The sequence below is a fragment of the Coccinella septempunctata genome, chromosome 1 (genome assembly GCF_907165205.1).
Source record: "Coccinella septempunctata chromosome 1, icCocSept1.1, whole genome shotgun sequence".
Lineage (NCBI taxonomy): Eukaryota > Metazoa > Arthropoda > Insecta > Coleoptera > Coccinellidae > Coccinella > Coccinella septempunctata.
In genome coordinates, this window is record NC_058189.1 from 27,888,364 (window position 1) to 27,902,759 (window position 14,396).

General features: G+C 34.1%; 1 protein-coding gene across 1 annotated transcript; it reads left to right on the forward strand.

Annotated features, from left to right (window-relative positions):
- Positions 1–6,611: 6,611 nt before the first annotated feature.
- LOC123322414 lies at positions 6,612–13,826 on the forward strand. Its single transcript, XM_044910383.1, has 5 exons — positions 6,612–7,364; positions 8,745–10,814; positions 10,873–10,920; positions 12,349–12,762; positions 13,231–13,826. The coding sequence occupies exons 1-5, from the start codon at positions 7,196–7,198 to the stop codon at positions 13,824–13,826; spliced, it is 3,297 nt and encodes a 1,098-aa protein (XP_044766318.1). The 5' UTR covers positions 6,612–7,195.
- The last annotated feature ends 570 nt before the right edge of the window (positions 13,827–14,396 follow it).

Genomic DNA, 14,396 nt, shown 5'->3' on the forward strand with positions numbered 1-14,396 from the left:
TCATTGAAAAACGACTCGAAGTCATGAAATGAACCTACTTTAAGTTAATTGAAATTTCAACAATTTTGTATGTTTCAAGAGGAAAACCTTAGATAAACAATTGGAATATTATAGTTAACCTTTGCTATAGATAGTCATGTTCAGATACATAAATCTTGTGCTTCAAGCAAAACGAAAAATGTTGAATTCATTGAAGATATTTTTCAGCATTTCAAAATACCCGTTTGAAGTTTCAAATGAACAGGAAATTGTCCATAGAAAACATTAATTCACAAACTGGATCTTATTCAAGAAATAAAACTAATGCCAGAATATTAGTTCCAGCCCAAATCTAGTCGTAATGGATATAATTGAAAATAAACAATTCCAATGTTGAATTGAAAAAATTTAGTTTCATTTTATGTAAATTGAATTTTTACTACCTCCTTAAACTATCAGGCATATACCTTAGGTTTAATTGGCAGTTTCTATGAAGAATATAATTTTTCTATATTATTTTGTATTTTCTAGAATAAATGAATTGAAAAAAATTGTCCAATTTGGTTATCAAAAGCGGTAGTTTTTTTATACATGGTGTTCCAAGTTCGAGTGTCTATTAAACGTTTCTGGAGAACTGAACATATATTTTGAAATCTGAAAATTGGCATTATGATATTGTTCGAAATTCTTTACTAAGCTTAAATATTTTAAGAGACCACTTCAGGTTATACAGGAAGCGAAAATAAATTTGTTGAAATTTTTTTTTCGATATCTTCGTTTCTCATATGATTGAGTATTCAATTTTGAATAAAATTCCCTTAAAATCATTGTATCTTTTCGAATACTTTTCAAAATATCGAGAAAAAACTGAAAATAAAAGCCACATATTCGTAGTCAGTATTAGGTTCATTTTTCTTATTCTCAACAACCATAGCGTGAACCTTCCTCTTAACATCAAAGTTGTTTTTCTTCTCTGGGTGGTTTTTTGTTAATTAGTCCAGTAAAGGAAGGGATGAAATCACTTTTTTGCGGAAAGAGCTGCATTTTTGATATGTTGTTTGTTATGAAGAGAGAAACATATGGTCAAAAACGCAGGTGTCAAAATTTTCAGCATTATTGAAAAATTCGTGAAAATATAGAAAAAAATACGGTTTTCCTGAAATTTTCGCGAATGAGAAGGTTTATGAAAAAAAGTTTCAAACAAAAGTTGTACAGCAGAAAATTTTAGCCGAAATTACTTACTTTCCTGTTTTCGCGATTTTGTATACTGATTATTAAGGTATTTCTCTAACACGGTGATAACAGTGAATTCGCAATTTGGCGCCTACTGCAAACTGCAAAGCGAGCGGCCGTAAACGTCTGAACCTCTTGAACAGGGTAGGATTCAAGATGAATTATCTGGAGAGTATTATTTGAAATTCCCGGTCTATTTTAAAGAATGAATAACAGCTCGTTTGGGCTATCAATAACACTAAGTTTGAAATCGGTATTTCAGTGACGAATTGAAATGAATAATTGCCCCAACAATATTTCATTTTCATATTCTCAAGTAAATCGTTGACGAGATTCTGAATACTTACAATAATAGATTATTGTATAAATATTTTTCTGTCCCATCTGAAATTAGCATTAGTATCTTTTCATAATAACAATATAATGAAGGTCCTTATGATCCTATTCATCTTTGTGAACACCTCAGGAGATGATATTCAAATTCTTACACTTTCACTGTATTTAGTTCAACAGGTATTAATTTAATGGATAGAAATATCTACCGAAGTGTGGTAGCTACATTGCGATTTTATCTTTATTATGCACTCAATCAAAATGAAAGCTATTTATTTGAAGAATTATTAGTAAAAATAAAAAACTGTTTTTCCTGATATTATTCGATGCAAAAACTTTAATTTTTATTCAATATTGTCATTGCTCTTCAAATAATAACTACATACATCTATTCAATTCAACTTTTGTCCCATTACTCGGAATAAATTCCTTTCCTTCGTAGAATTACCTTTTATTTCACTATCAGAAACATACCTACGTCTAAATTATTATTCTCGTATGCATCTTAAGAAAATTCAGCCAGGAATTCGAATTCGTTCAAAATTGCGGCTGAAAAGAATATTAGTTTCTGAATTAATTGAATTTGCATTTCAATTTGGTCAAATTAAGAAATTTCCTTTCTAAATTACTTTTTTTACTTATTGTTACCGTTTTGTAGGACTCTGCAGAAGGCATAGTTATTTGCCGAAAGCTAGGTCATATGACCATAAAAAGGTTTCAACATCAGTCGTATAAATTTGACCAAATAACCCGATAATCTCTACGTTAATTATCATCAGTTGGTCGATATTTTTTCCTGAAATTCCTCTTAAAAATTTATCCAAATCAAGAATTTCTGACATTTTTCATTTTACTTTTAGCCTCCCTTGAAGAATCTATATCGCCTTCTACATAGGCGGATTTAGGGGGGGGGATGAGATGGCACGTGCCCCCCAGATTATATATTTGTGTACTCTGGAGATTTCATCACAGTATATCTTCTTGGACATCTTTAGCAAAAAGCTTAAAAGAAAACTGTCTTTATCAAACATTCAATATTTCTATTGTATTGACACTTTGATGAACCTTTATTATACGTACTTGTTATTCTTGACTTTTTGCGCATCCGCCCCTTGTGAACACCTAGGGTTCCATGTAATAAATGCAATACAAAACGAGACGAGAGTCCAACTCTGGCGAATATCTGCCAGATGTTTGGTTCAGCGTTTAGATTCAGGTAGTCATTTCATCGAGCGTCGAATTTCAAATTTGTTGCCATTGCGCTACTCTACTAGGGATGCAAAAAACAACAAAATCATGTTTCACGAAGTTCAACCATCTTCTCTTAAAAAATAGCGTATTTACAGGTGTAGGTACCTACGTATTAAATTCGGTAGAAATTCCAATGTAGAAAGGGCGCACATTGATAACAGATGGTTTTTTTATGGTACGGACGTGCTCCGTAGTGTAGTAGTTGAAATGCAACATTCATTATTAGGTGGGATTGAAATATTTTTGGATATCATAGGTTAAAATCAGGTTAGTTGTTGGATTGTTGACTTATTTGAGATAAGTTGCAAATTTAAAAGGAAAATAAAAATTAGGATGACATGCTTACTCAATTCAATATCGATACTTTGAATTTCAGTATTCAATTGATATCGAAACCGCAGCGTCAAATATCGAATAAGTATATGGTATCGATATGGAATACGCTGTTAAGGTAAGCGTATTTTTCCGTCCCGATGCGACCCGGCCTGATCGGCCTAATGGACGCTTACCTTTAATCATCAGGCCCGGATCTACGATTTCTTCTGACCGGGCAAAAATTCATGATGACGCCCCTCCACTCAGATTGGATATAAGAATTGAAAGCTTTAAAAATGTACAGTCTGATAAAATTTGACCATAATCATAATCTTGACAGTTTATTTTTAGGCAACCCAATCGCTGTATATTCTTCTACATCTCAAATTTGATATGTAGGTATGTATTTTTTTTTTCATCCATTGAACAGATGGGTACAATCTTTTCCTATTCGTATCCCTGATTATTAGGAATAATTGGCGCTTCATCTATAGAGTATCCCATCATTCCCATCACGATTTAGAGAGAAATATCCATTTGGAATTTTGTGGTCCCAGAACTACACTGGTGTCCCAATTTCGAGTGCCTATTAGACGTGGCTGTAGAACTGAATATAATTGAAATCTTAAAATAGGGATTATGATATTGTTCGAAATTCTCTAATGAGCTGAAATATTTTTGGAGCCCTAGCTAGTGAAAATAAATTTGTTCAAAAATATGTTTAAATTTTTTCCATTCTGATATGATTGAATATTATATTCAATTTTGAATACATTTATGTTAAAACCATTGTATTCATTCAAATAGTTTTCAAAATAACGAGAATAAACTGATAAAAAAGTCAAATATTCCTAGTCAGTATTAGGCTCAACATCCTGAGCGTAAACCGTTCTCATAACATTCAAGTAGAAGAATGTGGAAAGGTCATGCGTTTTTAGAATTTCAGAAATATCATCACAGGGTGTTTCAAATTTTGTGTCGAAAACTAAGATTTAAAATATGTCATAACTTCCCGTTTTTCAAATTAGAACCCTATTTTTTATGATTGCCTTGGATTCTGCAAAGAAGAATAATGATAATGATTTCTGATTTTTTTTCCATTTTTTTTATATTTTGTTCTTAATTCTTTTTTTAGAGTACGATCTTTATTTTTCTTTGCAGAATTCAACGTAATCATAAAAAATAGGATTCTAATTTGAAAAACAGAAATTATAACCAATATTCGATAACAGTTTTCGACACAAAATTTGAATCGCCGTGATGATATTCCTGGAATTCAAAAGATGCATGACCTTTCCACATTCTTCTACTCCGATGTTATGAGAATGGTTAACGCTCAGGATGTTGAAAATAGTAAGAATGAACATAATAGCGACTACGAATATTTGACTTATTCTCCAGTTTTTTCTCGATATTTTGAAAAGTCTTTGGAATGGATACAATAGTTCTAATAGAACTGTCCCTATTTAGAATTGAATACCCAATCATATCAGAAAGGAAAAAATAAAAAAAATTTTTTTTTGAACGAATTTATTTTCGCTCAGGCTTCAAAAAAATTCTAGCTCAGTAGAGAACTTTGAACAATATTTTCAAAGTTCGAATATGTCCAGTTTTCCAGAAATGTCTAATAGGCACTCGAACTTGGGACGCCCTGTATAGTTCTGGGATCAAAAAATTCCAAATGGATATTGCTCTCTGAATCGTGATGGGAAAACCTTTAGATGAATCGCTACCAATAACTCATATAACTTAGGAATACGAATAGGAAAAAAATTGTATCCATCTATTCACCGGTGTGAACCTGGCGTACACGTTTCTTGGAGTTAGCGGCCGATTGGCCGGTTGCGTCGGATGTGAAATTAATAATATCGTAACTCAAGTTTCGCGAACAGCAGCTATTAGAAATTTATAGAGATTCTTCGGGAAGTCATTTCGGATGGTTTACCCTGATATCAATTGTTTTTTTCACCTGAAAGGGTCAAAACAAGGTGAAATCGAATATGAACAGCTCGCAGTGTTCCATATTTAACATCGAAATTCATCGAACACGACGGCATCTATACATGAAATTTTCAGGGAACGTTTATTAGGTATCAATGAAGTACAGTTGTTAATTTTATGACCTATTCGCTATCAAAATGCATCGATGACGTTATCTTCTTCACATGAAACTCGCAAGGAACGTTGATTATGTGCTAATGAATTACTATTATTAATTTGGTGATCTTCGGAGGGGGCTGAGGGGTGGAAATCTCACCGCCTGCAACGCCGTATTCCTTTTCGCTATCAAAATTTATCGATGATGATGGCATCTACACAGATGGTTGTTCGTAAAAATGCTTTGTTAGAATTCCCAGCTTCCGACAAAGGTTCAATAAGGGCCTGAGCGGTCATAAACTCATCTGGTTTGTGCTTCATTCCAAATGAAGGTAAATTGAGGTATTTCAGATAAAGCTGGTTCATGACCGTAACAAATTTTTACAATAATTTCACGACGTTTTTCTATGCTTAGGTTGATACCATATTGTAACTGTTTTTTATTACTCATCAAGTACCACCAACCCCTTGATAGCATAGGTAGTCCTTAAAACATTCGTTGACAATAGTTTGTAAGAATCGTTGCTTCGTACATAACTATGAGGTGAGATTCCACCCCTCAGCCTCTTCCGAAGATCATGAAATTAATAACTGTACTTCATAAGCACATAATAAACGTTCCCTGCGAGTTTCATGTGTAGAGGCCATCGTAATCGATGAATTTTGATAGCGAATAGAAATACGGCGTTGGGGACGGTGAGATTTCCACCCATCAGCCCCTTCCGAAGATTAAGAAATTAATAACTGTACTTCATTAGCACAGAATCAACGTTTCCTGCGAGTTTAATGTGTAGAGGCCATCGTCATCGATGAATTTTGATAGCAAAAAGGAATACGGCGTTGGAGGTGGTGAGATTTCCACCCCTCAGCCCCTTCCGAAGATTATGCAATTAATAACTGTACTTCATTGATACCTAATAAACGTTCCCTGAAAATTTCAAGTGTAGAGGTCATCGTCTTCGATGAATTTCGATGGGAAATATGGAATACTGCGAGCTGTTCATATTCGATTTTACCTTGTTTTGACCCTTTCAGGTGAAAAAACAATTGATATCGGGGTAAACCATCCGAAATGACTTCCCGAAGAATCTTGGGATGAAGAATAATATACAGCGATTGGGGTGCCTAAAAAATAAACTGTGTGAAGATTATGATTATGGTCAACTTGAGGAAAATAACTGTTTTTTTTTTCAGATTGTACATTGTTAAAGCTTTGAATTCTCATATCCAACCTGAGGGGGGAGGGGGGATCATCATGAATTTTTGTCCAGGTCAGAAAAAATCGTAGATCCAGGCCTGCCAGAAACCCAGAAACGTCTAATAGGATCTCGAACTTGGGACACCCTGTAGGTATAATCAACTTCCTCGAGAATAATCTCTGAATAATTGAACCAAAAAATGGAATTTCCCTGAAAAAATATAACTTCCGATATAAGCGGACTTTCTAGAATGATCATTCTAGCTGAACAGAACTCATAATAAACAATTTTTCAATAGCCTAGATATGTCTAATAGACCCTTTTCGGTGGAACAACCTGTATACTCGATGAAACCAAAAATTTTATGGCTGTTATTATTGTGCAAGGTGAAGAAGGTGAGCCGTGTCGACAAATAGGTTTTGCCCCATCTGGGTGACAACGAAAAACCAGATGTAAAATAATTTCTGGTAGCATATTTAAGAGCTGCACCAGCCTACACTTCCCCATTCTGTTTTTTGAACCTTTGAGTGCGCTTACACTGTGTTACAATTACTATTGAGTTTTTTCGGTTATTCAAATCATGTTTTGTTTAGTGAGATTTGAAGATGGTGTTCTATTCGTGGTGAAAAAAAAAAATTTAAGAATATCCAAAAATAAAATTTTTGCGAGATACGATGACGGGCATTTCTATCTATGCCATTTGCTGTATAGTCACGGTAAGTCTGCTCAGTCTTATTGAGAATTTTATATATTTCTTTATGATGATGTTATTTTATGTTTTGTAGATTATGAATCTTGAATTCGGAAGCATACAAAATGTAACCCTAATTTTTCGCCCACTCATTTGTTTTATTTTTTTGTCAACAGACAAAATAGCCGTTATCCAAGATATGCTTCAGCAATTATCATCTGATTGTCAAGTTTCCACGAGAAGAGCTGAAAATCCCAACACCCTCGGTATGTAAAAAAAATGTTTTGCATCAGAATCGTTTTCTTTTTTATGCTTTGCCACTTTTTAGTCATTATTGTTTTTATTGTAACCAACATTCATTCATTTCTCCTTTCACTTACTCATTCATAGATACGAGTACAGTTCAAAAAAATACCTCTGTTAATCATATTTTAATATGATTTTATATTCAGGGAAAAATCTTTTGAAGTGTTATAATCTTTTTATTTGAATTCATTCAGATTCTTTCATTGCGAATTAATTATTCAAATCAATGTCACCGAGGAAGTGCTCATAATAAAATATTGGTCCGTGACTTTAAAACCATTATCGCAGAATAAACTGCAATTTTTTTTAATCCTTATAACTTTCTACTGAGTGCGCAACAATAATTGTATTTCATGTTTCTATAGAATTCAAATAACTTGTTCTGTTTTCAAAAGAATATTTGAGTCTGGGAAGAACTGAGGAAAAGTTATTTCGAAACTGTTATTAACTCACTCTTATTATTTTATCTTGAAGCCATATTCGCAACCCAAAGAAAGAGATATCTCTCGCGTAGAGTTAGTGAAAACTTAATGGAAAAAATTATGAAAGTTTATTCAATATTTAGTACTCAATTTCTTCTAATTTGTTCCGAAAATACTTTTTAAACTCCATCATAGTTTTTGGGTAATTAAGATTTCATGATTTGTTGCTGAGTGTGAAGTGAAAATTTTAATGCAAATTACTTTTTTGCTTTTCGTAAAGCTCGCCGAAGATTTTGAATTTTCAAACATTTTGCATATCTAACGTGGAAGTTATCGGGTTATTTGGTCAAATTTATAAGAATGATGTTAAAACCTCTTTATTGTCATATGACCTAGCTTACGGCGGATACTTCTGCCTTCTTCAGGGTTCTAAAAAACGGTAACAATAAGTAAAAAATTATTTTCACACAACCGAAATGAACTCACTACAATTTGTGAGTTAGCTCAATGTCAATACAATAATGGTAGCTGTCACAATATTGAGGATACATGAATGTAAGTCTCTTTCCAAAATGTCGTTAATATAAGATTTTTTTTTCAAATTCAATTAAAATGTCTGCTGAAAAGTGACATACGTCAAACATGAACGAATCGTTACAATTTAAAATGACAATTGACTTGTAATGACAGATGGCCTGTCATTACGAATCTTTTTCTTCTCATTGTGATATTTTATCAATTCAACCAGGAAACAATATAAATTGTTAATGCCGTTTTTTAGGACCCTGAAGAAGGTAGAATTATCCGCCGAAAGCTAGGTCATATGACAATAAAGAGGTTTTAACATTAGTGTTATAAATTTGAGCAAATAACGCGATAAATTTTGCATATCAATAACTGCAACGATCAATTTTACAGAACATCCAATAGGTAATGCTGATCGGGAGCAGGGTTCCGAAATTTCGTACGAGAATTTGTTCCCTGAAAATGTGGAACAGCCATTATCGAATGAATCTACGCATGATGGTCAGTCTTCTCTGATTAAATATTCTTCATCGATTGATAACAGTGATCCATTCAATACGGACGAAGATGAAGAATATCAACCCCCGATAGATAAAGAGGAAGATGAGGAGGATAAGACTTCAGACTTATCGAGTGACTTAAGTCATGAAATAACCGAAACCCTTCCTACTCAAAGAGATGATTCCTCAATGTTGGATATTTCAGTTAATGAAACTGTGGTCGGTGGAGCAATAAGGGATGCGAAAACAAAATTGGTGAAAGCCAGTGATTCCGGGACAAAAAAATACAGCTGTAAATATTGCAATAAGTTAGTAGCTAAATTAGCTCGTCATATCGAAACGGTGCATAAGGATGAAGAAGAGGTGAAAAAACTTTCTTTGATTAACAAAACCAAAAGAGAAAAGAATCAACCCTTGAGTGCAGCAGCACGCGAACGACTCGAGATGATAAAGAAAATAAGGGCGAAAGGAAACTTCGAGCACAATATGAAATGCTCAACCTACGACGAATTCATTCCTTGCAGACGACCCCGGCAAAATAAAGCACCTAAAACTGTGTCTGATTTTGCTGTATGTCCGCAGTGCAAAGAAACTTATTCAAAATCAACATTACACAAGCACTACAGAAGATGTACAGGACGATGCTCGAAGTATAATAAGAAAGTTCAAATGTTGAGTCGCCTAACAATGGGTGATATCCACGAAATGGCAGAGCCTCAGTTGAAAAAAATTATATGTCGAATGAGAGACGATGAAATTACGACTATAGTTCGATATGACGAATTAATAATTCTGTTTGGGAATTTGGAAAGCTACAAATACCGACATTCCCAACATCACGGAAAGATGATAAGAGCTAAATTGCGTCGTCTTGGACGTTTGCTCCTGGAGTTGAGGAAGATGAATGAAAATATCAGAGATTTCTCCAATTTGTACGACCCCGCTAATTTCACCTGTTTCTTGAAGGCCGTCAATACACTTGGGAATTTCAATGAAGAAAGTGATCTCTTCGATACTCCAGCGACAGCATCTGCATTGGGCATGCTCACCAAGGAACTGGGAGATATATGGATAGCACACTGCATCGAAAAAAAAAATCCAGATGCCAAACGAAATGCTGAAGAATTCCTGCATTTATATAATTTGAAATTTGGCAAGATTATAAATAAAACAGTTGCAGAGTCACAGACGGAAATGTGCATTAAGAAAAAAGTAATTCTTCCTTCGTTCAGTGACATTAAAATCTTACACAAATATCTGACGTGTAAGAGGAATAATGCATTGAACGAATTGAAAAAAAAATTTGATAAGAAGGTTTGGAGGGACCTCTTGGAAGCCACTCTTACATCTATACAACTTTTGAATAGAAGAAGGCCCGGAGAACTAGAGAGAATTAAATTAGTTCATTATAGTTCTTTAGAGAAGATCGACGAGAAAAGTAATTTGGATTTATACAAGAAGCTCAATCCACAATCAAAACAAATTGCGAATAAATATTCAAGAATATTATTGCGAGGGAAACTCAACAGAACTGTTCCAGTTTTGCTTGACAATGAAATGGTGGAATCTTTAAAAATGATTTTGAAGTATAGGAAAGAAGCGGGTGTGTCTGAATCAAATACATATTTATTTGGACTTCCGGGTGGAGCAGAAAAATGGCCTAGTGCATGCGACCTAATGAGAAAATTTTCGATTGCGTGCAAAGCAAATTTACCCTCCACATTAAGGGGTACTTTGTTGAGGAAGCATGTTGCTACGTGTTGCATATCGCTTAATCTTACGGATGGAGAAATTGAGGATTTATCAAATTTCATGGGCCATGACAAAAATATTCATTTGAATATTTATCGACAGCCCGTAGCAACGAAAGATATTCTGCAAATATCCCAACTTCTGGAAAAGGCTCAAGGGGATGACGATCCGAATGCTCCAGATATAGATTTGGAAGAAGTTGATGAGACCGGTGAGTGATTATAATATAAATACATAATAACATAATAACAAATCAATATTATTTTCAGAAAATTATGTTCCAGTGGTTCGGCCCCAAACGACTTCATTCCAAGAATGTGAGTAAAGTCAAAATATTCAATTGAAATGTCGCGCAGACAATTTTAGAAAATTTATTGCCATCATAGCACAAAAAATTCCTTTTGGGTTTTTTTAAACCTATACTTATCATGTTTCTATAATTTAATAATTCGGAATGAATTCAAATCTATGAAGACCGGATTACTGTACAAGTTCTTTTGTTATCTTAACATAAATACAGGGTGTCAACGGAATATGGAAACATGCTCGCGTTTGCAAATCCTTAGAGTTATCGAGTTCGATTTTTTTAATGTGAAATACGTTCCGATGAGCATAATTCGACTGAGAAAAAATGGCAGAAGTACTTCGGGAAGACCGGAAATGAAAGAGATTTTTGATTTGTAAATGGCACACTGGGTATAGGTATTTTTTCATATTTTCATTTTACACGTCATTATGAACACAACGATATGTCTTTCGTCAATTTTTGATATATCATGTGAATTATTTTGAACATTTCATTTTTATACCTAGATGGCTGAACATGGATCCAATCGTTCAATTTTCAGTTCCGCTAATTGTATCAAATTTAGCGGAAAGAAAAAACTTTTTTATTGTACTTTGTTTCCAGCATACATGCATTTGAAAAAACATATTTTTCATTGAAAGTTCATTTCAGAAACTGAAAATTGAACGATTGAATCCATTCTCAGCCATCTAGGTATAAAAATGAAATATTCAAAATAATTGACCTGATATGTCAAAAATTGACAGTTGATTCGTAATGACGTGCACAATGAAAATATGAAAAAATTATCATTTCCGGTCTTCCCGGAAGTACTTCTGACATTTTTTCTCAGTCGAATTATTCTCATCGAAATGTATTTTACATTAAAAAAATCGATAACACTAAGGATATTCAAACCCGAGCATGTTTCCATATTCCGTTGACACCTTTTATAGGTATTCAATTTCATGGAACATGTAGGTACGGCTAAATGAGAATCCATTGAGTAATGGCATTGAGTTTAAATATATTTAAACTCAATGGTAATGGTGAATTGAACTTCTGTGAATACTTCAACTCAAATCATTTCAGATATGAATTGAAATAGGCGGAAATAATTACAGATGCAGAATTCCATTTTTTTTCTCTTATGAAATTATTTTATGACTTGAGCAATATTTTTTAGTATTTTTTATCATTCTCTTCTGTAATAATTCAACATTGAAACGTTCCTACATTGGTGGCTCGATTAGTCGAAAGAAATAAGATTTTCAATTAATCTTTACACGGTTTCCTCGCTTTTCAATCTGTCATGCATTATGAGTGTATATTCAGATACCATGTTAAATAAAATTACGACAAATGGAAATATTTCAGATTAATTGATTTTTATTAGAAAAAAATATTGAATTATTCAAGAAATCTATTTTTCTGAATATGTATATTCCCTGATTTGCAGTCATAACTCCGAAGAACCAAAAAGCCAAATGGGATCCAGATTCGAGAGCAGCAGTTATGAACGCATTTGGAAATACGTTGGGAGAAGGAAAATTGCCGTCATCCCACCAAATACAGCAACTCATCAACAGCACACCATGCTTGCGAAAAAGAACAGTGCCGCAAATAAGAACATGGCTTCATTCTAAAAAAAAAATTCTTTTATCAGACAAAAGTGAAACCTCGACAAGCCATAGCCAACAGAGGAGGAATTCAATTCCAAATACAATTTACCTCTTATTTGCGGATAATATTGCTAAAAAAGTTGTTCCAACTCTTGAGGATTGCTATACCATGTACGCAAGATCACCGTCTCTGAATAGATATAATCCCAGTGAGATACTGAATTTAGTGAAGGAAGCTAGGGGAAGGTGGGGTAAGACGGGGTAGCGAGGTAAGATGGGGACCCTACCAAAATGGATAATGCAGTGCCACTAGAAAATTTATTTTAACGTCATCTGACGGTATTCATCAGTATTAGTTAGTGTTAGTAAAATTTAGGAGTAGAAGTGCAGGGACCCACTTGGTAAGTATGTTTTTTTAAAATTACGTGGTTTTATCTAATTATTGGCTGGTATAAAGTGCGTGACTGTTCATAATATATGTTATACAAGGTGCGTGATATATTTTTTATTAATGTTCGTTTATTTTACCATTCTTAACTCATTAATTCGTCCCGGTTTGCTTTGGTTTATAACCTCAAAAAATACAATATACCTTATCAGTCCAGTTTGGGAAAGATGGGGTACCTACTTCGGGGCAAGACGGTTGGGACCCCATCTTACCCGCTCCTTTGGTATTTTTTTTCGATTTAGATTCCATTCAAAATTATATTTATCGATAGCAGCAATCTCACAGCGAACACTGACAGTTCTACCAACAATAACTTCGTCACTTCCTGATACTCAATCGGCCACCTACACCACCATAAATTCTTCAGCAAACACTCTACCTCATCCGTCTGCTACGACCTCATATGTGCTACAACAAGCCTCAGTAAATGATTCTTTGGATGATGCAGCATTCCATCTGGTTAGCCCCAAACAGTTAATGCCTTATCCACGAATGGCCGAAAAAAAAAGAGGCGAAGTTTGGAGAAGAGGAAAAGCAGCTATTATCACTGCTTCTCCATATAAAACAGAATTAGAGGAAAAACAAAACAGTAGGAAACCGAAACCTGATGTCTCAAGCGAAAAGAAAATGAAAAAATCAAATAAGAGGAGATCTCGAAAAACTAAAAAAGCTGAAGAAGAAGCTCAGACATCAGAAGAAGAAGATACTGCATGTCTATACTGCCACGGCTTGTATTCCGAGTCTACCGAAGGATGGATCACTTGCCAGGTTTGTTCTTATTGGGCGCATTGTGGCTGTGCAGGAGTTGAAGACAACGATGATGAAGCTGTCCACATCTGCCCATTATGTGAAGATGAAGACTATTGAATATTCTATACCCCATCTTACCCAAGGGGGTACCCCGTCTTGCCCTATAGTTGGGGTAAGACGGTGAGATTTTGTTATTTTTTAAATTAGATATTTAAATGAAAAGAATAATTTTTTTTTTGTTTTGACTGATTGTTATTGAAAAAAGAAAAACTGATTATTTACTTAATAGAAGTTCCTACATTGTGCAATTATAAAGAAGGGTTTTATTCAAGAAATGCCTTAAGGTCCCCGTCATACCCCACCTTCCCCTATTAGCCGAAATTAAGAACCTTCGATGTGTATTATTTAATAAAATTCTGCATTTGTTTTGAATATGATATTTTACACTACCCCACCTGATCAATAAATAAAATGGGCTCTCATTTGAAAAAAAAAATTTTTGATTTCTGTCATAGCTAACTCTGACAATTAAATGTAAAGACCCGCCCGTATGTTCAATTAAATTTTTGAGTCGAAGGATGAGAAGCGATAAGCATTGATATGCGCCTTGTGATACAAGCTATAAAACATTGGAATATTTCTTATTGGGTGTGAAAATCACCTGTTTGTATTCCTTTGTTGATGAAC